General features: G+C 45.9%; 2 protein-coding genes across 4 annotated transcripts in view; one reads left to right on the plus strand and one right to left on the minus strand.

Annotated features, from left to right (window-relative positions):
- The window catches only part of ACSS2 (acyl-CoA synthetase short chain family member 2), a 55,324-nt gene extending 31,532 nt beyond the window's left edge, over window positions 1-23,792 (plus strand). For 2 of the 3 annotated variants that reach the window (XM_074406425.1, XM_003932035.4), the window contains exons 3-19: window positions 8,266-8,357; window positions 8,550-8,653; window positions 8,906-8,978; window positions 9,246-9,321; window positions 9,481-9,595; window positions 10,376-10,414; window positions 14,878-15,015; window positions 15,992-16,162; window positions 16,472-16,605; window positions 16,796-16,928; window positions 17,010-17,066; window positions 17,252-17,332; window positions 19,283-19,391; window positions 21,516-21,584; window positions 21,923-22,099; window positions 22,680-22,754; window positions 22,890-23,792. In XM_074406425.1, coding sequence (XP_074262526.1) covers window positions 8,266-8,357; window positions 8,550-8,653; window positions 8,906-8,978; window positions 9,246-9,321; window positions 9,481-9,595; window positions 10,376-10,414; window positions 14,878-15,015; window positions 15,992-16,162; window positions 16,472-16,605; window positions 16,796-16,928; window positions 17,010-17,066; window positions 17,252-17,332; window positions 19,283-19,391; window positions 21,516-21,584; window positions 21,923-22,099; window positions 22,680-22,754; window positions 22,890-23,017 — 1,771 coding nt within the window. In that variant the 3' untranslated portion in view covers window positions 23,018-23,792. The remainder of the gene's footprint in view (window positions 1-8,265; window positions 8,358-8,549; window positions 8,654-8,905; window positions 8,979-9,245; window positions 9,322-9,480; window positions 9,596-10,375; window positions 10,415-14,877; window positions 15,016-15,991; window positions 16,163-16,471; window positions 16,606-16,795; window positions 16,929-17,009; window positions 17,067-17,251; window positions 17,333-19,282; window positions 19,392-21,515; window positions 21,585-21,922; window positions 22,100-22,679; window positions 22,755-22,889) is intronic. The other variant, XM_003932034.4, reaches the window with a different exon arrangement.
- A 512-nt stretch (window positions 23,793-24,304) lies between these two features.
- GSS (glutathione synthetase) overlaps window positions 24,305-25,998 on the minus strand; it is a 29,384-nt gene continuing 27,690 nt past the window's right edge. Inside the window, exons 12-13 of the mRNA XM_003932036.3 lie at window positions 25,425-25,614; window positions 24,305-24,823 (exon numbers count right to left, since the gene is read on the minus strand). Of these exons, the coding sequence (XP_003932085.1) occupies window positions 24,700-24,823; window positions 25,425-25,614 (314 nt within the window). The 3' untranslated portion in view covers window positions 24,305-24,699. The remainder of the gene's footprint in view (window positions 24,824-25,424; window positions 25,615-25,998) is intronic.

The raw sequence follows: 25,998 nt of genomic DNA on the forward strand, positions 1-25,998 counted from the left end.
GCCATATCATTTAGGAGGAGACTGCCCTGAACCAGAGACATTTAGCCTCTAGAACTGTGCTATCCAACATAGAGGCTACTAGCCACATGTAACTATTGATATTTATAGTAAATAAAATTAAGTAAAATAAATAATCCAGTTCTTCAGCCACATTTCAAGTGTTTGATAGCTGTATGTGGCTAGTGACTGCCATTTTGGACAAAGGTGCTTTAGAATAATGTTGCTACTAATTTGTAAGTAACCTCAAGGTCATCACTTTCCATTTCTGTGCCATAGGTTTCTCATCTATAAATAAGAGTGGTGAATCTCAAAAGCCCCATTCTCCTCTAGATGGGGTCTTGCTTTGTTGTCCAGGCTAGTCTCCCAACTCCTGGCCTCAAGTGATCCTCCCACCTCAGCCTCCTAAAGTGCTGGGATTACAGGCATGAGCTACCATGCCTGGCCCTCCTCTGGCATTCTGGATAATCTGTGGTGCAGTTTCTGGGGTGTGCCTCTGTCTACCTCCTCCTTTAGCCCTTCTTGTTCCTTACTACAACTAGGGCAGAAGCACTCAGAGGGAACATTAGGCTGGTAATTGGTCAAATTTAGGTACTAGAGGCCTTCGGGCATATACTTGCCAGTTTTCCAGTCCTTCCCCTTCCCTATTGTTCCCCCAAAACTGGGGCTAAGAGTTATTATGTATATGCTGCTGTTTTCTTATAGGGAAGTGAAAAGGGAATTATTTCTTATCTTTATCATACATTTTTTTTCATGTGGTCCACTTCGCTCATTTACATTACCTGCCTAGATCCTGCCAGTTTTTGAGCTTGCAACTCCTGGTGTAGAAGAAAGAAGCCTGGACCTTAAGTCCTGGTCCTTGCTCTGCTTCAACCCACCTGGTGATGCCAAGCATAGCTAATAGCCTCTTTCAATCTCAGAGTTAAGAGACTAAATTAGATGTTCTTTTAAGAGTTCTGATGTCCTAGAGGGCTTGGGATTTTGCAGTAGGCCAGTACCCTGCCCTCTCACCTCTCCCAACTAGCCAGGGGCCCCAGCCTGGTGTATATGTCAGAGAAAGAAGACACTGGAATGAATAAGGTGCCTACATCAATAATGTATAACTTGAGCCCATAGCCAAGGAGACGAATGCACACTGTGGGGTGTGTGTGTGTCGGGGTGGGGGTTGGAAGTGGCCTCAAGTAAATTGTACTTGTATAGGTTGTGCTTATCTCTTCCTGTGCACCTTCTATGTACTAGTCTACTCGTGGTGCTAGGGATATAGCAGTGAAGAAAACACATAAGATCTCTGCTATCAGCTGGGTGCAGTGGTTTATATCTGTAATCCCAGCAGTTTGGGAAGCAAAGGTAGGCAGATCACCTGAGGTGAGGAGTTCAAGGCCAGCCTGGTCAACATGGTGAAACCCCATCTCTACTAAAAATACAAAAAAATTCTTGGTGCAATTGATGAGTAATGTAACTCTTTATCATACTGTCTTTGTGTTTTGGAAGTAGAAATAATAAAATGCAATGTACATTAAAAAACAAAAACAAAAACAAAAACAAAAACAAAAAACACAAAAAAATTAGCTGGGCATGGTGGTACGTGACTGTAATCCCAGCTCCTTGGGAGACTGAGGCCAGATGTGATGGCAGGTGCCTGTAATCCCAAGTACTTGGGAGGCTGAGGCAGAGAGAATCACTTGAACCCAGAAGGCGGAGTTGCAGTGAGCCAAGATTGTGCTGTTGCACTCCAGCCTGGGTGACAGAGCAAGAGTCTGTCTCAAAAAAAAAAACAAAAACAAAAACCACCTCTGCTATCATGGAGCTTATATTCCAGTGAAGAACATAGATAATATATAAGTAATTAACATGCATGATATAATTTCAAATAATGGAAAGTTTCATGAAAAAAATAAAACAGAATGATTTTTTTTTTTTTCCCCCTGAGATGGCATTTCACTCTTGTTGCCCAGGCTGGAGTGCAATGGCTTGATCTCAGCTCACCGCAACTTCTGCCTCCCAGGTTCAAGTGATTCTCCTGCCTCAGCCTCCTGAGTAGCTGGGATTACAGGCATGTGCCACCACATCCAGCTATTTTGGTATTTTTAGTAGAGATGGGGTTTCTCCATGTTGGTCAGGTTGGTCTCGATCTTCCGACCTCAGGTGATCCGCCTGCCTCAGCCTCCCAACGTGTGAGCCACTACGTGGCTTTTTTTTTTTTTTTTTTTTTTTTTGGGAGACAGCCTTGCTCTGATACCCAGGCTGGAGTGCAATGGTTCAGTCTCAGCTCACTGAAACCTCCACCTCCTGGGCTCAGGTGATCCTCCCACCACAGCTTCCTGAGTAGCTGGGATTATAGGCACGTGCTACCATCAGAATCTCATTCTGTCACCCAGGCTGGAGTGCAGTAGTGCAATCTCAGCTCACTGCAACCTCTGCCTCCCAGGTTCGAGCAATTCTCCTACCTCAGCCTCCCGAGTAGCTGGGACTACAGGTGTGTGCCACCACGCCCAGCTAATTTTTGTAATTTTTAGTATAGGGGGATTTCACCATGTTGACCAGTTTGGTCTCGGACTCCTGACCTCGTGATCCACCCACCTCGGCCTCCCAAAGTGCTGGGATTACAGGTGTGAGCCACTGCACCCAGCCCATTTTTGTCTTTTTAGTAGAGTTGGGGCTTCACCATGTTGGCCAGGCCAGTCTTGAACTCCTGGCCTCAAGTGATCTGCCCGCCTCAGCCTCCCAAAGTGTGGGATTACATGTGTGGCACCTGGCAAAACAGAATAATTTGGTAGAGGCACACACCATGCACATAGGTGGGTACACATATGTGGTGGATGTACTTGCAGATAGCCCCATGTTTGAGTCCTGGGTGCATATATTTATGTTTATTTGTGTCTATGTGTGCAGATAGGCAGCTTTTATGCCTAGAATGTTTGTATATTAGTATACGTGATTTTATACAAGTGAGTGTACATAGCTGAATTATTATGTGGTATGCATGTTGGGACATGTGTGCTTTGGTATGTATATGTCGGCATTCAGCCATAACCGGAGGCATTCTGAAGTTCCTGTGGCACTCGTCAGTGAGCCGGTTAAGGAAATGGCTTTTCTGCCTCTGGCATTCAGGGCCATTTGTCAGCTTCCTCTCTCCTTGTTCTTTCCCACTTTAGTAAGCTCCCTGTGTTTGGCTTCTCATATGCCTAGGAGGGTTAAAGCCAGGGAGAGGATGGTACTGACTCATCCAGCCAGGAACTGGAAAGAGGCTGATAATCTGTATGACCTCTGCTAGTAAGAAAAGGCCTGGCTTCCCAGCCAGTCCCCGTCCTTCACACTATGAGGGAAAGAGTCCTGCCTTGAAATCAGAAGACCTGAGGATCTATTCTTGGCTCCGCCACTTATTATTGTGTGACCTTGGCCAAGCCACAACATTTCTCTAGGTTTCAGTTACCTCCTTCATAAGTATTCTGTGCAGTAAGGAAGGAGAGGGAAAGCATTGGTCTGTGGTGCTAAGGGAGGGCCACGTGGTGCTAGTGTCTGAAGGAGGAAGAATATTCTGAGCAGGGGCAATGGCATGGTCAAAAGTGTGGAGGTAGACCTGAACTTGCCAAGGGAAACCACTAATCCGCTTAGAATAAAATGCAAACTTCTTACTATTGCCTACAACGATCTATGCAATTTGACTGCCTACCTCTCATTCTTATCCAACTTTCTTGCTCACTGAACTCCAGCCATATTGTCTTTCTTTCTTTCTTAGAAAAGGTCTCATTGCCTTTCTACTTGATGTTCTTTTTGCCCAGAATACGCTTCCCAAGAATTAGTATGATTGCCTACCTCTCATTTTTCAGGTCTTGGCTCAAATATCACCTCTCCAGAGAGGCCTTTCAGGACCATCTTACTTACAGTAGTTGTTCCCTAATATTAATCAATATTTAAAATGCACACATTGGCCAGGCACAGTGGCTCACGCCTATAATCCCACCACTTTGGGAGGCCAGGGTGGGTGGATCACCTGAGGTCAGGAGTTTGAGACCAGCCTGACCAACATGGTGAAACCCCATCTCTACTAAAAATTAACCGGGTGTGGTGGCACATACCTGTAATCCCAGCTACTCGGGATGCTGAGGCAGAATTCCTGAACCTTGGAGGTAGAGGTTACAGTGAGCTGAGATCGTGCCATTGCACTCCAGCCTGGGCAATAAGAGCGAAATTCCATCTTGAAAAAGAAAAAACAAAGCCCACATCTTTTGACCCAGCAGCTCCACATCTGGTAATTCATCCTACAGATATACTTGCAAGAGAGTAAAGTGACATAAGAAAGGATATTCATTTATTCATTGAAGCATTTGTTTGTTAAATAAATTACAGTATATACAAACAGTGGGATATTTTGCAGCTGAAAAAGATAATGGAATAGCTCTTTAAGCTTGGTGCCATGACTCACACCTATAATCCAACACTTTGGAAGGAAGGCTAAGGCGGGAGGATCACTTGAGCCCAGGAGTTCCAGACCAGCTTGAGTAACATAGTAAGATCCTGTCTCTATAAAACAAAACAAAACAAAACAAAACAAAACAAAACAAAACAAAACAAAAAACCAGTAGCCGTGCATCGTGGGTCTCACCTGTAGTCCCAACTACTCAAGAGGCTAAGGCAGGAAGACCACTTGAGCCTGGGAAGTTGAGGTTGCAGTGAGCCGTGATGGTGCCACTGCACCCCAGCCTGAGTGATAGAGTGAGACCCTGTCTCAAAAACAACAACAACAAAACCAAATAAAAAAGAGAAATAGCTCTTTTAAGTCTTGGTGAAGAATGATAATCAAGGTATATTGTTAAATTTGAAATAGCAAGATGATCAAGTTCTACACTTAAGATTTGTGCAGTATATTGAATGCATATAATAATTAACAAAATGAAATACAGAATAGTGTGTATTGTATGCCATCATTTGTATAGAAAAAAGAACATATGTAAACAAAGCATGTAGTGTATATACTTGCCTGACAGACCTGTCCCTTAAGTAGAGCAGTTCTTCCTACCTCTGTTACCCTGTGCTTGACTGAAGACTGTGAGGTGTTTATCTGTTTTCTGAACAACAAACATTAAAATCCTTTTTTTTTTTTTTTTTTTTTTGAGATGGAGTTTTACTCTGTTGCCCAGGCTTAAGTACAGTAGAGTGATCTCGGCTTACTGCAACCTCCACCTTCTGGGTTCAAGTGATCCTCCTGCCTTAGCCTTCCAAGTAGCTGAGACTACAGGCATGTACCACCATGCCTAGCTAATTTTTGTATTTTTAGTAGAGAGGGGGTTTCGCCATGTTGGTCAGGCTGGTCTCGAACTCCTGACCTCAGGTGATCTGCCTGCCTCAGCCTCCAGAAGTCCTGGGATTATAGGCGTGAGCTACTGTGCCTGGCCAATTTTTTTTTTTTTTTTTTTTTTTTTTTTTTTTTTTTTTTGAGACAGAGTTTCACTCTTGTTGCCCAGGCTGGAGTGCAATGGCATAATCTTGGCTCACTGCAACCTCCATCTGGATTCAAGCAATTCTCCTGCCTTGGCCTCTCGTAAAATCCAATTTTTTAACATTCAGTTTTCAAATTTCTGTCTTTAATGATCTTAAGGTCTTATGAAAGAACCTAATGATACAGACTTCTTCCAGAATAATTATTTTGGTCATTCCCCACTAGTTGAATCATGATAGCCCTCTGTCCTACTAAGAGTTGTCTGTTCTGCCTATTAATTGTTTCTGGAAAGTTACACAAAATATTGGTAACAGTGTTTTGCCCTAGACATGGTGGCTCATACCTGTAATCCTAGCACTTTGAGAGGCTGAAGCAGGAGGATCGCTTGAGGCTAGGAGTTTGAGACCACCCTGGGCAATATAGTGAGACTCCATTTCTACAAAAAAATTTTAAATAAAAAAATTAGCCAGGTGTGGTAGCTTGTGCCTGTAGTGCCAGCTACTTGGGAGGCTGAAGTAGGAAGATTGCTTGAGCCCAGGAGGCAGAGCCTTCAGTGAGCTATGTTTGTGCTACTGCACTCCAGCCTATGTAATAGAGTGAGATCCTGTCTTTAAAAAAAAAATTATAAAACCCAAACTAATTTGCCAGTAGGCAGGGTAATTGGGAGATAGGAGTGGAGAGAACACTTCTTATTATGTATCTTTTAAATTTTATTTTATTTTATCTTTTTCTCATTACATATCTTTTTATGTAGTCCCACTTATATGTATTACTTATGTAAAAAAATCATAAAATTGAAAAAACAAAACAAAACACTAAGGGAAACATTTATTTATTTATTTATTTATTTATTTGGAGACAGGGACTCACTCTGTTTTCCAGGCTGGAATGCAGTGACACAATTACAGCTCACTGCAGCCTTGACTTCCAGTGCTTAAGCTATCTTCCTGCCTCAGCCTCCTGAGTAGCTGAGACTACAGGCATATACCACCATACTCGGTTAATTGAAAAAAATCTTTTTTTGTAAAGATGGGATCTTGTTATGTTGCTCATGTTGGTCTTGAACTCCTGGTCTCAAGTGATCCTCCTGCCTTGGCCTTCCAAAGTGTTGGGATTACAGGCATGAGCCAAGAGATCTTCCCATCTCATCTTTCTGAGTGACTGGGACTACAGGCACATGCCGCCACACCCAGCTAATTTTTTTTAGAGATGGGACGTTGCTATGTTGCCCAGGCTCGTCTTGAACTCCTGGACTCAGGCAATCATCCCACCTTGGCCTTCTAAAGTGTCAGGATTATAGGTGTGAGCCACTGCACCTGACCCAAGATAGTATAGTTTTAAGAAACATTTCTTCCTAATCACTCATTTTTATATCATTCTGCTTTATCTCCTTTATAATGCTTATCATAATCTGAACTTACCTTGATTATATTTGTTATTTATTTATTACCTACACTGTCATTGGAATATAAGCTCCTTGATGTCAGATATTTTACTTATCTTGTTCATTGATGCCTTCTTTTTTTTTTTTTTTTTTTTTTTTTGAGACAGAGTCTTACTCTTTGGCCCAGGCTGGAGTGCAGTGGCATGATCTCAGCTCTCCACAACCTCCACCTCCTGGGTTCAAGCGATTCTTCTGCTTCCGCCTCCCCAGTAGCTAGGATTATAGGCATGTCCCCCAACACTCAGCTAATTTTTGTATTTTTAGTAGAGACAGAGTTTCACCATGTTGGCCAGGCTGGTCTCCAACTCCTGACCTCAGGTGATCCACCTGCCTTGGTCTCCCAGTGTGCTGGGATTACAGGAGTGAGCCACTGCACCCAGCACATTGGTGCCTTATTTTTATACACATAGACACCACATAGTAGTTGTTAAATAAGCAAATGAACACATGAAGGAATGACCGAGGTAAACCAGGCTAAAGCCTAGGAAGGAGTGGGAGGCAAGGCTGAGGAGGTAGACAGAAATCACCTGATACAGGATGGTGATTCTCAAACTTTATTTATTTGTCTGTTTGTTTATTTATTAAAGAATCTCACTTTGTCATTCAAGCTGGAGTGCAGTGGTGAAATCTTAGCTCACTGCAACCACCGCCTCCCAGATTCAAGTGATTCTTGTGCCTCAGCCTCCCTCGTAGCTGGGATTACAGGCACACACCACCACACTCAGCTAATTTTTGTATTTTTAGTAGAGATGGGGTTTCACCATGTTGGCCAGGCTGGTCTCGAACTCCTGACCTCGTGAGCCACCTGCCTTGGCCTTCCAAAGTGCTGGGATTACAGGTGTGATCCACTGTGCCCAGCCAATTCTCAAACCTTAAATGTGCGTCAGAATCCCCTACTAATTCTTTGTACCACCTTAAGCAGATCCTTGGGCCCTGTGATTCTAATTCAGTATATCTGAATTGGAGCCCAGGAATCTACAAAATCTTCTAGATGATTTAGGCACAAGTGATCTGGAGACCCTACTCTGAATATTGTAGTCTTGATGCCTTATCAAAAGGAATCACATCTGTGATATCACTTCTTTTTAATGCATTACTAGAATGGAAGAGAAGGGGCCATCACTCCGTTTTATCAAGGATCAGAGGTGTACAGTGCATTTTCTAATGACACACAACATATGTATAAAGTATCTTGAATAGCCAAAGTATCTAACCAGTCAACTCAAGATTGGTGATGGCAAGATTGATGATGAGCAGACAGCTTACCCTCACAGAACAGTTCCAGGCCTTGGTGTCACTGGATGGATTTTATGACTATGCTTGTTTCTTGTTTGGGGAAGAAGTTTTACACCCCTAATCACTGATTCTTTCTGGTATGTCTCAGGGAGGGCAATGAGCCAGGGGAGACCACTCAGATCACATACCATGAGCTTCTGGTCCAAGTGTGTCAGTTCAGCAATGTTCTCCGAAAACAGGGTGAGTTTTGGGTGTGGGAAAGGGACTGGGGGCCTGGCCTTGGGGTATCTGAGGCTTATGGGGAGAGGGCAAGAGATGGAAAGAACAGGTAACAGGTGAAGAGAACAGGTCAGCTGGGAGGGAGGCCAGCTGGATGGGAGGGAGTAGCAGCAGGAAGGGTTCATGGTTCGTATTCTGTGCTTTTACCTGCAGGCATTCAGAAGGGTGACCGAGTGGCCATCTACATGCCTATGATCCCAGAGCTTGTGGTGGCTATGCTGGCGTGTGCCCGCATTGGGGCTTTGCACTCCATTGTGGTAGGAGTTTGGGCTGGTGAAAGGGGAAGGAGTGGGGGATGTGGCTCTGGAGAAGTAGGTTGGGCCTAGACGATGGAGGGTCTCAACAAACTAAGGGGCTTAGAAGGTTTGTGTCATAAGTCCATATCAGTTATTCAATTTCTTCTAGGACCCTGGCCTAGAGATCCAGAAGGTTTCATGAGCAACTCCTTTCCTTATTCACTCAATCCCTGGGGCTTCCTTCTCTCCTTCAGACTTTCTTCCCTTCCCTAGTTTGCAGGCTTCTCTTCAGAGTCTCTATGTGAACGGATCCTGGACTCCAGCTGCAGTCTTCTCATCACTACAGGTGACTAATTCCCTCACCTTTTCTCCAGAACCCCGATACCTCAAGCCTTGGTCTCCAATCAGCTTGTTGGTATTTGGGGCTACTCAGCCTAGAGGGCAGAAACTGCCTGCCCTTCCTCTCCTGGTCCCACCTCAGCTGACCCTGTCAGCTCAAATCAGCTGGAAGAGCCAGAGTTAAGAGGCCCACACAGGAAGGGCTCTGTGGACATTGTGCCCACTAGGAAGTGTGGTGCTTACTAAGGCCTGGAATGTCTGTTGCTCCCCAAAGATGCCTTCTACAGGGGGGAAAAGCTTGTGAACCTGAAGGAGCTGGCTGACGAGGCCCTGCAGAAATGTCAGGAGAAGTAAGTGTATTTGGCCAGTTGGCTACTGTCTGAGTTGACTGAGCCTTTCCCCAGTGCTAGGTTTCCTTTGTTCCCTCTACCCTAAATGGATATGGGTGGGTCTTGCCATGTTTTCTTTGAGCCAACCCGGCTACCAAATTAGGCTTTTCTCTCCTCCAGGGGTTTCCCAGTGAGATGCTGCATTGTGGTCAAGCACCTGGGGCGGGCAGAGCTGGGCATGGGTGACTCCCCCAGCCAGTCCCCCCCAATTAAGAGGCCATGCCCAGGTGTGCAGGTGAGTCTGGCACTGCTATACTTTTTTCCAGGCTCAAATTGCTTCACTCTTCCCAGAAAATTCCTGATGTCCTTTGCTTGCTTGTATATTGAGGATCCGGGAGCAATTCTAGGAATGCCTCCTATAGCAGGGCTTAGGTGGCAGCTGGAAGACTTTGACCTTGACTGTGGATAGAGAGGCCCTTGTACCTTGAGAACATAGCACAAGTGATTGTAAGGGAGACTCTTGTGCTGGTTTTGGTATACTTGTGGGCACAGGGGATCCTCAGGGCTTAGGCTTGTGTTAGAAATGTCTAACTTGAGTGGTAATTTATAGTCATCTCCATTACCAGGCTGTGATGTGGAGTGGGCTGCCTTTGTGGCCTAAAGGATTCCCATCATGGAAGGATCAGAGTCCAGCCCTCACAATATGGCTCTTGTTATCTTTGGATCTAGGGCTTTTGGTAGGAATGGTAGAAAAGCCAATGATGGCCTCCATGCTGAAGAGCATGAGGGATCAAAGTTCTGAGATTGAAAAAGACAGACACTGGGAGTCTGTGACTTGAGGCTCCCTGAGGGGTCTTGGGGCTAGAGAGGCTGTAGTCTGGTTTAGGGAAGTTGGAGAGCCCAATCAGTGTTAGGGGTTTTACATGTATAGGGGCTGGAATCAGGATCAGGAAAATAGAAACAGGGAAGACCAGTGAGAAGAGAGTTTGGGGTTTATGACACACAGACCCTTTGCTCCCACTCCTTTTGTTTTTGAACCCAACTCACTACCCTTTTCGCCCTGGGCTTTTAACAGGGTAAGCTGAAAGAGAAATCCAAGCGTGTTCGGCCCAAGGTATCCATTTCTGCACTGCCATGGGCACTGCTTTCCTGTGTGCTTGTCTATGTGTTCATCTGCCCTTTGCCTGTTTGCCCCATTAAGATGGTTGCCAGACCTAACCCTCCTTTCCCTTGCCCCTGGGCAGCTTGCCATCTAAGCCACTGAAGGGTGATGAAATTAACTGTCTGTTGCTGCCTCTGTGAATTGGCATACAGCATGGATCTTAGAGAGGTAACAACAGAACTCATTTTATCCTGCTGCTCAGGACCTTTGTGGGAGAGGGGGCAAGTTAACCTGTTAGAGAACATTAACTGTGCAGGTAACTGGAGCAGAGCCGAGAGAGACAAGAGGAGGAGTAGGTGGAGGAGGTTCAGACCCTGACTTTGGGAATTCACTATCAAGTTGGAGAGTTAGACATGTATTATTAATACAGAGAAAAACCCAAGTCTTATACAGGACAGCAGAGAAGATTCCTGAATACATTTATATAGTACTTTGGGATTTATAAACTGCATAGAACTTTGCAATATGATTAAGTGCTAAACTGAACAAAAGTCACATTGCAGGTGGTTCTAAGAAGGGTGATCCACAAGGGAGTGCTCAAAGCAGATTAGTATCAAGGAGAGAGTGGGCCTGGAGTCCAGAGACTAATTTTTAGCTGTATGACCTTGAATAAGTCAATTCTCCCCTCTGGGCTTCAGTTTCCTTATCAGTAATGGAGAGATGGCAATACATACTATAAAGGGAAACAGCTTCCCTTCCTAAAACCACATATAAAGCTCACTATTCCTCTGGGTTTTACCATCCTCACAGGGTGTCTTACTCTAAATCTGCTATGATTAACCTCTTAGGCTAATGGTAAGTATAAGCCCCTTTCTCTATTCTCATTAGCACAGTGGAGACATATCTCCTTCCCAAGGGACACTGCTTTCCTTTTAAAACTCAGGCAGGGACATACACCCCTTCTTTTGAAGGAGGTGACAAACTTAGTGGCTTAAATTATAATCTCTGGACCCAGACGACTTGGGTTTAAATCGTGGCTCTGCCACCTGCTACTGTGCTAACTTGAACAAATTGCTTAAGCTCTCTTGCCTGTTTCTCCATCCATAAGATAATGATAATAATTATACCTATTTTACAGGGTTTTCTCAATATATGTAAGGTGTTTGGCACATAGTAACTACTCCATAAATGTTAGCTGTTTTTGATTCCCCTTAATGCAACAGACAGACTGGCATTTCTAATAGAAAGACCAGAAAAGAAATAACAAACTCTTGTAATTCTTAATACCAGAGACCTTCAGGCCAAAGGCTACTGGATTTTCGTTTCTTGGAGGTGAAAACAAGCAGTTTCCAAAACACCAAACAGCATAAAAATAGGCTTAAAAAGTACAGGTTTGTTGGTCAGAGAATTGCCATCAAAGCCGCAAAAATCTTTCTGACAATGGGCCCCCTATTTAAAAATTAAAAAATAATTTTCAAAACAGCTGCAAAAATCCTGCAGAGCTTCAAACCCTTTATCCTTAAACAATCTTCTAGGCAGAGGCTGGCAGGGTTTGCAGGTATCTTCCTCAACCATATCATCTATGAGCTCCCTTGCATTCCTCTTCCATACCTGGCAGCTGCCCTCCCTGAGGCTATCCTGGACCAAGGACAAAGGCCAACTCCTCAATTCTTAAGAAAATTCAGACCTTTTCCTGGTTCAGAGCCTGGGGCCTCATAGGCACACACCTAATTCACAACCAAAATTTGCTCTACTAATTGAGTTTACTCTGCTTCCTGGTGCCAGTTATCAGTTCCACACCTGGAGTACTCTAACCCCTCCACCTCTGTATACACACACACACCCACAAAAGAAATAATATTATAAGACTATAAGAGTGCCCTCATTGCAGGGCCACAGTGTAACTATGCCTTGCCCTTATGTGTACTTAGTGCCTGTTTTGTGACAGTTCACAGTGCGGTGGACCAGCACCATTTGTCCAAAGCAGTATTGATACTTCTGATTGAATACCTTAGTACCCTCATCTCAAGTGATCATTTGGCAGGGAAAAAAGTATCCATGTGACAATGCATGTGTAGATGCTTATGGATAGGCAAAATCGGGTGTGTTCTAATGTTTTCTAACTGTGGGTAGCTTTCTCTCTCTTCTTCCTTTTTCTAGGCTTGTCATTTTTATGATGTTCATAATCCAGAAATTTCAAATTCTCTACCATAAGGGGCAGGTAGTACAGAAAGAAAGGAGTCATTTTCTAATTTATCAAGCTATGTATCTAACACTTCAGGAGTTTTTTTTTTTTTTTTTTTTTTGAGACGGAGTTTCGCTCTTGTTACCCAGGCTGGAGTGCAATGGCGCGATCTCGGCTCACCGCAACCTCCGCCTCCTGGGTTCAGGCAATTCTCCTGCCTCAGCCTCCTGAGTAGCTGGGATTACAGGCACTCGCCACCATGTCCAGCTAATTTTTTGTATTTTTAGTAGAGATGGGGTTTCACAATGTTGATCAGGTTGGTCTCGATCTCTTGACTTCATGATCCACCCGCCTCGGCCTCCCAAAGTGCTGGAATTACAGGCTTGAGCCACCGCGCCCAGCACTTCAGGAGTTTTTTAACCAAATATGCACACAACAAATCAACATATATCCTTATAATGGGAGAAGGGCATTTCTCTTACACCACCATGTCTACCTGCCAACCAGGGCCATTGAACATGCAGGAATCTAAATAATATCAGAGGACTTTGTGACAGCTAAAGCAAACCCCCAAAAGTTCCCATCATCACCCTCTTAAGTTGTTTTTTTGTTGTTGTTTGTTTGTTTTTTGAGACAGAGTCTTACTCTGTCGCCCAGGCTGGAGTACAGTGGTACGGTCTCGGCTCACTACAACCTCCGCCCCCCAGTTTCAATCAATTCTCCTGCCCCAGCCTCCTGAGTAGCTGGGATTACAGGCTACTGCCACCACACCTGGATACTTTTTGTATTTTTAGTAGAGATGGGGTTTCACCATGTTGGCCAGACTGGTCTTGATCTCCTGACCTCAGGTGATCTACCTGCCTTGGCCTCCCAAAGTGCTGAGATTACAGGCATGAGGCACGGTGCCCAGCTCTACACTCTTAACTCCCAGGAGTCACTGAACTAACCTCTGTCTCTCCTGAGTTCATCAGTTTTCCTCATTTCACCCCAGTCTCTACCCTTGGGGCAATCCAAGGCTTGATGTTAACTAGATAATACTTTCCTCTTTTGGTGTTTATCACATCCTGTGAGTTCATTAGGGCAAGAATGACTGTCCTCATTTTTAAAAGGTGAGACTTAAGGTAAAGTGACTTGCCCAAGGCCATATAGCTAGGAAGTGGCAGAACTGGTATTGAAGTACACTGAAGATTTTGGACAAATTCCAGGGCTCTAACTTCATTCAGCAGATAGTAGGCTCAAAACTAGTGTTCAAAGAGGTAATATAGACAGCAAAGTAAAACAGTTTCAAAGGAGAGTTTAGAGAAGTTTCAGGATGACAGATCCAGAAGTAATTATTAAAGGCATTCAGGGATAGGGGGACATCCTTCTACTGGAAGAAGTCCACCTTGTTCCTTCTCTACCAACTTGAAGTGAATGGAACCTGTCCCCTCAAGTAAAAGTCTCTGTGGGAAACCCTATTCATACCCAGTGGTGTCAAGGTAGGAACAGAGCTAGTGTAGGAACCTGCAGATGTGGATTGGGTCTGGACATGCGGGAAAAGTGCTTGGACCAAAATCTACTGACGTATTTACTACTAACAGGGTCAGGTGCCCGCCTCACCTATAGGTTCTGACTAATTTTGCGTTTCTGAATTGTGTGGTGTCTGCATCCTTGCTAATGAGCCTAGTCCCGTAAGTACATATGTTTGTATGTAGACCTGTGTGTGCATAGTCATTCATCCAACAAAAATTTACTGAGTGCCAGGCACTTTGCTAGGTGTTGGAGATAAAGCAGGGATCAGGGGGAAAGACATGCCACTGCCTTCACAGAGCTTCATAGAGGTCCTAGTTGGGGAGACAGTAATCAAGTAAACAATTAAATAAAATAACTGGAAATCTGTACTACGTGGAAAAGAAACATGGTGCTGTGATCAATAATAACAGCAGGGTTGGGGGTGGGAATCTATAAGATACTATTCAGGTAAAGCCTTTCCAAGAAGGTGACATTTCTGCTGAGAATTGAAGGATGGGAAGGGACCAGCCAAGGGTTCCTCCTCAGCCTGAGGCCAGGTAAGAGGAGTTCTGGGAAGAGATGGGGGTAGGATGGCAGGGTGGTTGGAGTACTCAGTAAGCTTGGGTTCTGTTGTTCTTTCTGTTCCGTTCTATCCTTGAAGAGCCTTCTCTCCCTTCCTGTACTCCTACCTGCCTGTCCCATCTCATTCCCTTCAGAGGCAAGGTACAGGTGTATTTTGTCCCCGCCTTGAGCTGTTCACAGTTCTTCTCTGCCCATTCCTATCTTCCTCTCCCTGCAGATCTCATGGAACCAAGGGATCGACTTGTGGTGGCATGAACTCATGCAAGAGGCGGGAGATGAGTGTGAGCCCGAGTGGTGTGATGCTGAGGACCCACTCTTCATCCTGTACACCAGTGGCTCCACAGGAAAACCCAAGGCAAGAGTGTGTGTGTGTGTGTGTGTGTGTGTGTGTGTGTGTGTGTGTATTATATAGGGGTAAGAAGTAAGTTTCTGAGGAAATAGGTAATGAAATTTTTTTTTTCCTACAACCCTAAGTTTTGGAAATGTAACATTGTCTTTTCTAAATCAAATTAAGACATAAATCATCAATCTATAGGTGGTGAGGCCCAGGGTGAGACAATTCAGGTGGAGGGTTTTATATGGCTGACATGGAAGTTCTTTCCCTATGCCCTCATGGTTTGGCTGAAGGAGAGCTATTCTGTTAACTCAAGGCCAAGGCTGGGCACAGAGATCCCTCTCGGGCTTCTAAGACCATAACTCTTAGAGTTCAATTCGTTCCACATGGCATACTGTTAACATGTAGTCCTCTACCAGCACACAGTGTGGGAGCCAGAAACACTTAAGAAAACTCTGATTCTTCCATTGACTTGAAAGCTATGTCACTCTATTTTCTGCCCACCCAATTCCTAAATTATCTCCATAGGCTTTGAAATATCCCTCAATAAGCCTTTAGAAACACAATTTTGGCCTCCCCTTCATAGAGATGGGGTTAAGAATGGAGTAAGCAGAGAGGATTAACTTTTTTTCCCACTCACTCTGATGGTGTGTAATTGGGTGTGTGGGCACACATTACAGGACAGAGAGACTATTAAATATGAGTGTGCTAGGAGTCTTCATGTGTGTATGAGTGATGTAGGTGTCTCTGAAATACTATCTGATGGTGTTGGTGTGAATGATGGACGGATAGACATGCGTGTCATCAGAAGTGTGATCAAGGAGATGAGATGCAAGCATGGAGAAAAGGAGATTGGAAGATAGATGTATGCTGTGAAAGGGGTGGTGGCAGGGCTGGAATCCCTGAGGAGGATCTTCCTACAGCTCTCCCCAGCCTCCATTCGGTGGTCAGTAGGGGTATGCATGAGGCCCTAACCTGTTCCCCATCCTTCCCACAGGGTGTGGTTCACACAGTTGGGGGCTACATGCTCTATGTAGCCACAACCTTCAAGTATGTGTTTGACTTCCATGCGGCAGATGTGTTCTGGTGCACAGCAGACATTGGTTGGATCACTGGCCATTCCTATGTCACCTATGGGCCTCTGGCCAATGGTGCCACCAGTGTTTTGGTGAGAAGGGAGCTGGGACCCATGGCCACCTGGCCTAGCGGGGAGATGGACAAGATTGTCCTGGGTGACTGCCTCCCAAGGATACTTGGTCTAGAGTTGGGGGGTACTTACACAATCATCTGTTTCCTGGAGAAAGAAAAGTCCTGAGAGGGTTGCGTATCCTGACTAGGAAGTTATCTTGGTTTGTCTGGTCAGGGAGTGAAGATACGGTTGGTCAGAATGGTCAAAATACTGAACCTGAGGGAATAGTAGGGGGATGAATGGAAGGCCTATTGGGAAAGACTGGGAATGACTAGCCTTATGGGTCAGTTTGAGGGGATTCCCACATATCCGGACACGAGCCGCCTGTGGAGCATTGTGGACAAATACAAAGTGACCAAGTTCTACACAGCACCCACAGCTATCCGTCTGCTCATGAAGTTTGGAGATGAGCCTGTCACCAAGTGAGACCCCTTCCCAGTTGCTGACCCATGGGTATCCCTCAGAGCTGGGTGCTGGCCTTTATATAGTCTCTTCCTTTCCATTGTCCCAACTCCCTGACCTGGAATAGAGGATGGGGCAGTAGGAAAACTTGGATATATGTGTCCTCCAGTAGCACTCAGAGCCTTCCTCTGTCTCATTCCTCTGCCCCAGGCATAGCCGGGCATCCTTGCAGGTGTTAGGCACAGTGGGTGAACCCATCAACCCTGAGGCCTGGCTGTGGTACCACCGGGTGGTAGGTGCCCAGCGCTGCCCCATCGTGGACACATTCTGGCAAACAGAGACAGTGAGTGAAGGGTTCAGAAGGCTGGGGCTCAGGGATAATGCAGGAAGATTGACTCAAATTTTTAATCTCTGACTTCTACAGGGTGGCCACATGTTGACTCCTCTTCCTGGTGCCACACCCATGAAGCCTGGTTCTGCCGTGAGTGACGCTCCCCTGGCTGGTCTTGGGCTAGTCAGGAATAGTGTCTTGAGGCATTTGGCCTAGTTAGACAGTGGAGAACTAGACTGATATGTGTGAGGAATTTGGGGTTCTAGAGGTCCTTGGGAGTTGTGTCAGAGTTGCCTCATTCCTCTTCCTGGGTTCTGTCTCCTGTTTGCTTCTAGACGTTCCCATTCTTTGGTGTAGCTCCTGCAATCCTGAATGAGTCTGGGGAAGAGTTGGAAGGCGAAGCCGAAGGCTATCTGGTGAGGCCCTGGCCCTTGTGAGTCTTTAAGAAGAGGGAGAAAGGGTCTGCCAAGGGTACTTTGCTTTAGAGTTAATAACCTAATCTCTCCTGGTAGCTGCTTAGGACTGAGCTTCATGGCTGGAGGTTTGCTCACTGAGAGACCCTGGAGTAGACCCTGGATACTTTGCCTGCATCTCTTCCTTTTGGGCTATAAGTCTCTTAAGGGCCTTTTAAGAGTCTGCTCAAGGAGGCTGAGGCAGGAGAATTGCCTGAACCCAGGAGGCGGAGGTTGCGATGAGCCGAGATCGCGCCATTGCACTCCAGCCTGGGTAACAAGAGCGAAACTCCGTCTCAAAAAAACAAAAAAAGAGTTTGCTCAGATTCCTGATGGTACCTTTCTGGGTCTGGAAGATTTAGTCCCATCTTCTTTTGACAAACATTCTAGACAAAGGAGGCTCTATAACATAGTGAAAAGTTATGTAGGATCTGGAGTCACCCTGCCTGGGTTCAAATCCTAGCTTTGCCACTTTTGTGACCTCAGATAAATTACCTAACCCCTCTGAACCTACATTTTCTAATTTGTAAAATAGGGTTAAAATGGTGCCTCTGGCTGAGTGCGGTGGCTCACACCTGTAATCTCAACACTTTGGGAGGCTGAGGCAGGTGGATCACCTGAGGTTAGGAGTGCGAGACCTCCCTGGCCAACATGGTGAAACCTTGTCTCTACTAAAAATACAAAAATTAGCCAATGCGGTGGTGGATGTTGGTAATCCCAGTGACATAGGAGGCTGAGACAGGAGAATCTCTTGAACCCAGGAGGTGAAGGTTGCATTGAGCTGAAATCGTGCCATTGCACTCCAGCCTGAGTGACAAGAGCAAACTCTGTCTCAAAAAAAAAAAAAAAAAAAAAAAAAATAGTGCCTTTATCTCCTATGGTTACTTGCTTGATTGAGTTAGATAATCCATGTGAAGGGATAGCAGAGAAACTAACAATTAATACTTGATAAACATCAGCTGTTGTGATTATTGTATTTGTACTCGTAGGGGCCTCACCTTTTGCTTCAACCCCACCCCATTTCACTTCCCCAAGAGCAAGTTGGTAACAGGGGCAGGATGTGTACATCCAGGCCTTCTGACTCAGCCTAGAATTCCATCCATTCCATCAATCTGCTGCTAAAGAATGTTACTGATAGGGCAATAATTATTTTCTTGTGTGTGTGTGTGTGTCTCTTTTTTTTTTTTTTTTTTTTTGGAGACAGAGTTTCGCTCTTGTTGCCCAGACTGGTGTGCAATGGTACAATCTCGGGTCACCACAACCTCTGCCTCCTGGGTTCAAGAGATTCTCCTGCCTGAGCCTCCTGAGTAGCTGAGATTACAGGCATCCACCACCATGCCCAGCTAATTTTTTTTGTTTTTTTTTAGTAGAGTCAGTGTTTCTTCATTTTGGTCAGGCTAGTCTTGAACTCCCGATCTTAGGTGATCTGCCTGCCTCAGCCTCCCAAAGTGCTAGGATTATGAGTGTAAGCTGCCATGCCTGGCTGGGTACCACTTTTTTTAAATGACTGTTTTCATTTGTATCAAATGGACCTGCTTTCTGAAGGATTACTCAGAAGGAGACACAAATTTACTAAACACTTAATAATAGAACACTGGGCTAGGCAATTTCCACATAGTATTAATTTAATCCTCACAGTAACTTTAGAAGACAGAAATTATTTTCTCTGATTTACAGATGAGGATCCTGAAGTTCCGAGCTCAGAGAGGTAAAGTTACTTCCCTGAGGTCACCTAGCTAGTAAGTGGTAGAGCTGGGATTCCAAGGCAGGATCATCTGTCTCTAAAGCCTGTACTTTGTCCTACTTCTCAGGAATGGTATTCAGGACAGTTTCCCCCACGTTTAGAAAAGCTGTAATTATCTTTCAGTGAGACAGCATAGCAAATGTGATCACTGTCCTTTTCTCACTCCGCAGGTGTTCAAGCAGCCCTGGCCAGGGATCATGCGCACAGTCTATGGGAACCATGAACGCTTTGAGACAACCTACTTTAAGAAGTTCCCTGGATACTATGTTACAGGAGATGGTGAGCCTTAGCTAGCCCCTTCTTGCACCTCCCACTAAGACATGTACCTTCAACTTCCATTTTCAGGAAGAGTTGGTGTGTTGCTGTAAAAGAGTACCTGAGACTGGGTGACTAATAAAGAAAAAAGATTTATTTTGGACCATCATTCTTCAGGCTGTACAGGAAGTATGGTGCTGGCATCTGCTTCTGGTGAGGCCTTAGGTAGCTTCCAATCATGGCAGAAAGCGAAGGGAGAGCCAGTGTATGACATGGCAAGAGAGGAAGCAAGGGAGAGAAGGAGGAGCTGCCAGCCTCTGTTAAACAACCAGATCTTGCATGAACTCATAGAGTGAGAACTCATTACTGCAAGCGCAGCACCAAGCCATTCATGAAGAATCTGCCTCCCGTGACCAAAACACCTCCCACCAGGCCCCACCTCCAACACTGGGGATCACATTTCAACATGAGATTTGGAAAGGACAAACATCCAAACTAGATCAGTTGGTTAGGGGCAAAGAAAATCAAAGAAGAATGTGTCCTACATGTCAGTATCTGTTATCTAGCCAGAGCTACAAAGAAGACTGTAAGGGCAGGAATGAGTATAGCAGGAGGAGTCTCAGGATGATGCCATCTGAACTTTGATGTATGAGGAAAGATGTACAATGTATGCTCCTGTGTTGAAAGAGATGGGGCATGTGGCAGTACATAGTATTATGACATATTTGTCTCCATGTTTGGAGCCTGTGTTTGTCCATCTATTCATCTACCAATCCATTCATCCATAAGATCTGAGCACCTACTGTGTCACTGTGTCTAGGCACTGATCTAAGCACAGGGAATATTATCATGAATAATGTAGTCAAAGTCTCTTCCCTCATGGGGATTCTAGTAAGGGGAGACAGACAGTAAGCCCAGCAAACAAATAAATAAGCTTATCTTAGGTAGAGATAAGTGCTATGAAGAAAATAAACAGGGTAACATGATAATGAGTGTTTGCAGGGATGGCTACTGAACATAGGATAGTCAGAGAATACTTTTCTGAAGTGACATTAGAGCAGAGACCTGAAGCCCAAGAAGGAAACAGGCATAATCTAGAGCAAAAGCGTTCTATGCAGAGGGACACAAGCTTGAGATATCTGAGGAATGGACTGAAGCCTGTGTGGCTGGAGTGTAGCAAGCAAAGAGAAGAATATTATATGATGTTGGAGATGTATGTAATATAGGGAGGGTAGAAAGGAAAAAAAAAAAGAAAAGAAAACATCATATAGGGAGGGTCTTGTGGGCCATGGTGAGGAGTTTGAATTCCATTCAAAGTACAGTGGGAAACCTTTTGGGGTTTTAAGCAGGGGAGTGCTAAGAACTGATTTACTGTTCAGAAAATAACTTTGGCTGGACACAGTAGCTCACACCTGTAATCCCAGCACTTTGGGTCAGGAGTTCAAGACCAGCCTGGCCAACATGGTAAAACCCTGTCTCTAAAAAAAGAAAAGAAAAGAAAAGAAAAGAACTTTGCCTTTGCCTTTGGGTGAGTACACTAGTTATCTATTGCCAAATTATCCCCAAAGTTGGGAACTTAAAATAACAAATATTATCTCATACACTTTCTGAGGATCAGGAGTCTGTGAACGGTTTAGCTGGGTAGCTCTCATTCTGGGTCTCTTGTGGGTTTCAGTCAAACTGTTGGTAGGGGTTATAGTCATTTGAAGATCTGACTGAGCCTGGAGGAACTATGTTCATGCTCACTTGCATGCTTGTTAGCAGGAATCCTCAGTTCCTCACCTCACCATAGGACTGCTCACAACATGGCACTGGCTTACCCCACAGCAAATGATCTGAGACAACACAACCAAGACAAGCTAGATATCTTCTACAACCTAATTTCAGAAGTGACATCCTATCACTTCTGCCAAATTCTGCTGATAACACAGACTAACCCTAGTACAATGAGAAACAGGACTGCCAGGGCTATGAATACCAAGAGGCAGAGATCAGCGGGGCCATCTTGGAGGCTGGCCACCACAGAGGGCAAGAGTGGAAGCAGAAGACTTGTTAGAAGGCTATTGCAGAGGGTGTGGCAGTTTGGTAATCTGGATCAGGTATCCTACCGTAGGGTTTTTATTTAGTAGATTTTGCATTTCTTCCCAGGCTGCCGGCGGGACCAGGATGGCTATTACTGGATCACTGGCAGGATTGATGACATGCTTAATGTATCTGGTGAGGGCCAGGGGCCACCTTCCCATCTCATTAACTCTGCTCCTCTGGCAACACCCAGTGGAAGCCTTCCATGAGAGCCCACAAGTGTCTTTTGGCCAGACCATGTACCAAGTACAGCATTCAGTTCTGGGCCCAGGTTTTAGAGGAGTCGTGAACACTGGAATGTACCTGGAGTAAGGGAACTGGGATGGTGGGGTGACTGAAAGCATGTCATGTGAGGAGTGAATGAAGGGCCTTCTCTGTTTGATCAGATCAGGACTGCCCTGTGGGTACAGATGCAGCAGGGGCTGGGGCAGAGGCTGGGATCTCTCTCATGGCGCTTCCTTTCTTTTGACAAGGACACCTGTTGAGTACAGCAGAGGTGGAGTCAGCACTTGTGGAACATGAGGCTGTTGCAGAGGCAGCTGTGGTGGGCCACCCTCATCCTGTGAAGGGTGAATGCCTCTACTGTTTTGTCACCCTGTGTGATGGCCACAACTTCAGCCCCAAGCTCACCGAGGAGCTCAAGAAGCAGAGTGAGGAGCCTCCCTGGGCAGGGACTATAGGGTCTGTCTTGGAGGCCCAGTTATCATTGCAAGTTGTTGGGGAGGGGCTAGAGTGAGCTGCTTCCCAAACCACAGATTCCAGAGGGCCCCATGGGCTGATTGCCCTCTTCCTGTTCAGTCTCTACTAGTGTCCCACTAGGATAATAATAATAGCCAACTTTTGTAGAATACTTCATGCCACCACTAGGCTAAGTGGTTTAAATGAATTACCCCACTCAATCCCTATAGTCACCTCCATGAAACAGATCTTGTTGTTACCTTCACTCTAAAGATGATAAAACTGAAACTCATAGAAGGTAAGTCACTTGCCCAAGGCCTCTAGAAAGGTGGCATTTAAACTCTAGCAGGCTCATTCTACAGCCTGAGTTCCATAAGCTAAATTGAGAGAGTAAAGAGACATTGCGTTGACAGCAAGAGAAGCAGTGATCCTGAGGCTGTCTCTGGGCAGGACCTTGAAAAGGAAACAGGTGGGGAGCAAAGCCATCTTTACTTTGGTTTTTGAAAGTCTGGCTAAGGGTGTTGAAAATGTTTGATGATTTGTCGGTTACAGTTAGAGAAAAGATTGGCCCCATTGCCACACCAGACTACATCCAGAATGCACCTGGCTTGCCAAAAACCCGCTCAGGTATGTTCAGAGGCCTCCATGGATTGGGATGGGCTGAGGTCTGGTGGTGGTGGGGTATGTGTGGATGAAAGCCTGTGGCAGGGCTGGGGTGGGTCAGTCCTTTCACCAAGTAACTGGAAGCCTGTGGTCCCCCAGGGAAAATCATGAGGCGAGTGCTTCGGAAGATTGCTCAGAATGACCATGACCTGGGGGACACGTCTACTGTGGCTGACCCATCTGTCATCAGTCACCTCTTCAGCCACCGCTGCCTGACCATCCAGTGAACATGACCCTGACCTTTACCCAGGATTCCCCCTGCTTGGCTCTCCAAACTTTTGCTCATCCTCTTTGCCCCCTCAGGAGTGCTGAGGGCCAGTACTGACCCACACTGTCCTCCCTTGACCAGCTGTCTGGGACCGGAAACCAGCTTTGTACCCGTGTGGAGACCACTTCCTTTGACTGCCAGGCAGAAGGGACAGAGCCCAGGTCAGCCTCAGTCTACTATGCCCCCAGACTGCAGAGCTCTCAGAACAGGGATAAAAAAGGCTACCTCTCCAACCCAAGTTAAGTGTTCAGAGGGGATGTGAGGGCCTCCACTGAAGCAGGGAGGCAGCTATGTAATCCTGTATCAGCTCTCTTAGGAACCACCAGTACTTACACTGGGCATGCACTTGTCCTTAAAAACAATGGCTTGTGAGTCCAGGAACAGTTTATTATTTTTAAAATATTTTGCTGCTTCTTCTGTTCTGGGTCTGAATTCCCTTTTGTGCCAGATGCCAGTACTGTCTGCCCATTTGCTCCAGGGGCTGTGTGGGCAGATTCAGTCTCCAGAGGTTATTCAGATCATCTGCTTCTTTGAAGGAGTAAATATGTTTTGTTCTAGGGCCAGAGGAGCTTGTCTTCCTTGTCCTCTGTTCTCCACTCCCCTGAACAGAACTCTGCCCATGGAGACATTCTCAGATGAAATTCTGGGTTTTTTTGTTTTTTGTTTTTTGTTTTTTTTGCCCCAGTCAGGCTCAAGCCCTGTGGTTGTAGGAATAAAGCCTGTGATCTCAAGAAGATGATGACTTGTTTTCTTAGGTATCTGTGCACTGAGGCTGTATATTCATTAGTTGCAGATAGGAAGGGGGAGGGTATTTCCTGGGACTACCCCCAATATCTTCCTTCTAGAACTTTTGGTTTGTGCAGAGCCAAGGAGGCTTCACTGATAGGCCCTTTGACAAGCCCCTGAGCTAAGCAGGAAAGTGATTGGAGCCAGTTCACTGGCAGGAGGGAACATGTTATGTCCCATCATGGTTGGGACCATGGTTAGAACATGTTATATCCCATTTATGTCCCATGATGGTTGCCTTCCCTCCTGGGCTCCTGCCAGGGAATCTCTTTCCTCCTATGATCCAGTAGGAGCATTAGTGGGTGGCTAAGGATTGCAACTTCAGGGTCCCACCTGTAGAGTCTGGGTCAAGGGAGACCCTGATTACAGCCCAGTCACTTCCCCTGCTCTAATACACCTTAAGTGGGCTGACGTAGGTTACAGCTCCTCTCTCCCTTCTATGCACAAAGTAAGGAATCACTGAATTAGCAATGCAGCTTTATTTAAGGCAAAATTGGGGAAAGGCTATGCCCCTCCACTCTCCTTCACCCTACCACTCAGTCTTATCCCAAGCCAGGCACTGGAACCTGCTGAAAAGGCTATAGGGGCTGACAGAAGCGGGGCAGGGTTCATGGACCTTTACCTCAGAGCAGCTTTCCCTCAGCTGTACCCACACCCCAAGGATTTGGGGACTTCTAGATATCATCTAAGGGAAACACAGCTTTTCTGGTCCTCAGATGGAGAGCTGGGGGAAAGTATCACCATTTACCCTTCTATAAAGACTCTGGAGGTCTTTAGGAGGACAGCCCCTCAGGAGGGCTAGGAGAGGAATGACAAATACAGGGGAAAGAAGGTCCTATGGGCCTGGTTGTGCCCTCATACAGGGTATGGGTTGTCCAGGACTGCCACTCCTGCTGCCACACCACCATCTGCATGCTCGATGGCTTTGGTTCGAAGTAGATGCCCCACGTGCTTGTTCATCACAAGTGTCTTTCCCTGCCTATAGGAATGAAAGCAGGAGACACACATCACCAGGACTCAGCCACAAACCCAAGACCTTCCCTCATCCCCACTGGGCAGTACATGGGTAATTATACCCAAAGAAGTGCTAGGTTTTTAGAGCCTCTATTCGTCTCTGGAGCCTCCTTCTAGCCCTAGATCAGGCGTCCCCAAACTACGGCCCCCCGCCGCACTTCAGGAAGGGGCACCTCTTTCACTGGTGGTCAGTGAGAGGAGCACAGTATGTGGCGGCCCTCCAACGGTCTGAGGGACAGTGAACTGGCCCCCTGTGTAAAAAGTTTGGGGACGCCTGCCCTAGATTGTCAAAGTATGTTTTCTGAGTCCTCTTTGTACTATTTGGAGTTTTCTTCACAGTTGCAAAGCACTTCTCATCAGGGCTTCATTTGATACCCTGGTGAGGTGGGCAGGCCTTGGGTCCTTGGCCTCATTTAATAGATAAGGAAACAGGTAACAAAGCTAGGGATTGGCAGAGCTAGCACCGAAGCCCAGGATTCCTGACTCTTTCCAGTGTTCCCTCTAGGCTTACTTGCCTGGCACTCTTGCTAGCAGGCAGTGGAAAGAGCTTCTGCTGACTGGCTCACCTGACATAGACTCCAAAGATGCCTAGCTCAGAAATGCACTGGACCACTCGGACAGGGCTGCCAGGCCGTAGCAGGCAATTCTCAAAAGGCTCAGGTTCGATCTTCTCCATGAGGATGTAGGAGGCCCTCTCCTCACTGTCCTTCAGCCGCTTCAGGGCCTGCACCATTTCCTCGTCATACAGGTTGTTACCTGCAATGAAACTGGCCAGTCACCCTGGATCCTCTGCCTACCTTCTCCATTCCATGCCCTCACTTCTGGGGCCACGTGGGCAAGTCAGCAGCCTCAGTTCCTGGCACCAGCTCAGTGAAGCCAGGGCATATCTGGCTCCCCAGAAGGGAAGCTCACTTTGACAGGAGAGCCCACGCTCATGTGGTGAACACACCTTCCATCACACTGTTCTGCCCTGGCTCTCCTCCTACCTATGGCTGTTCCTTCTCAAGCTCCATTACTGGCTCCTTCTCTTAAATGCTGGGGCCCCAGAAGAACTGGTCCTCCACGCTTGCTCTCTCCTCCATGTACCTTTTCCCTAGTTTCTCCTATTCCCAAGGCTCCATCTATACCCTAAAAATTGTT

This window comes from Saimiri boliviensis, chromosome 9 (genome assembly GCF_048565385.1).
Source record: "Saimiri boliviensis isolate mSaiBol1 chromosome 9, mSaiBol1.pri, whole genome shotgun sequence".
In the NCBI taxonomy this organism is placed as follows: Eukaryota; Metazoa; Chordata; class Mammalia; order Primates; family Cebidae; genus Saimiri; species Saimiri boliviensis.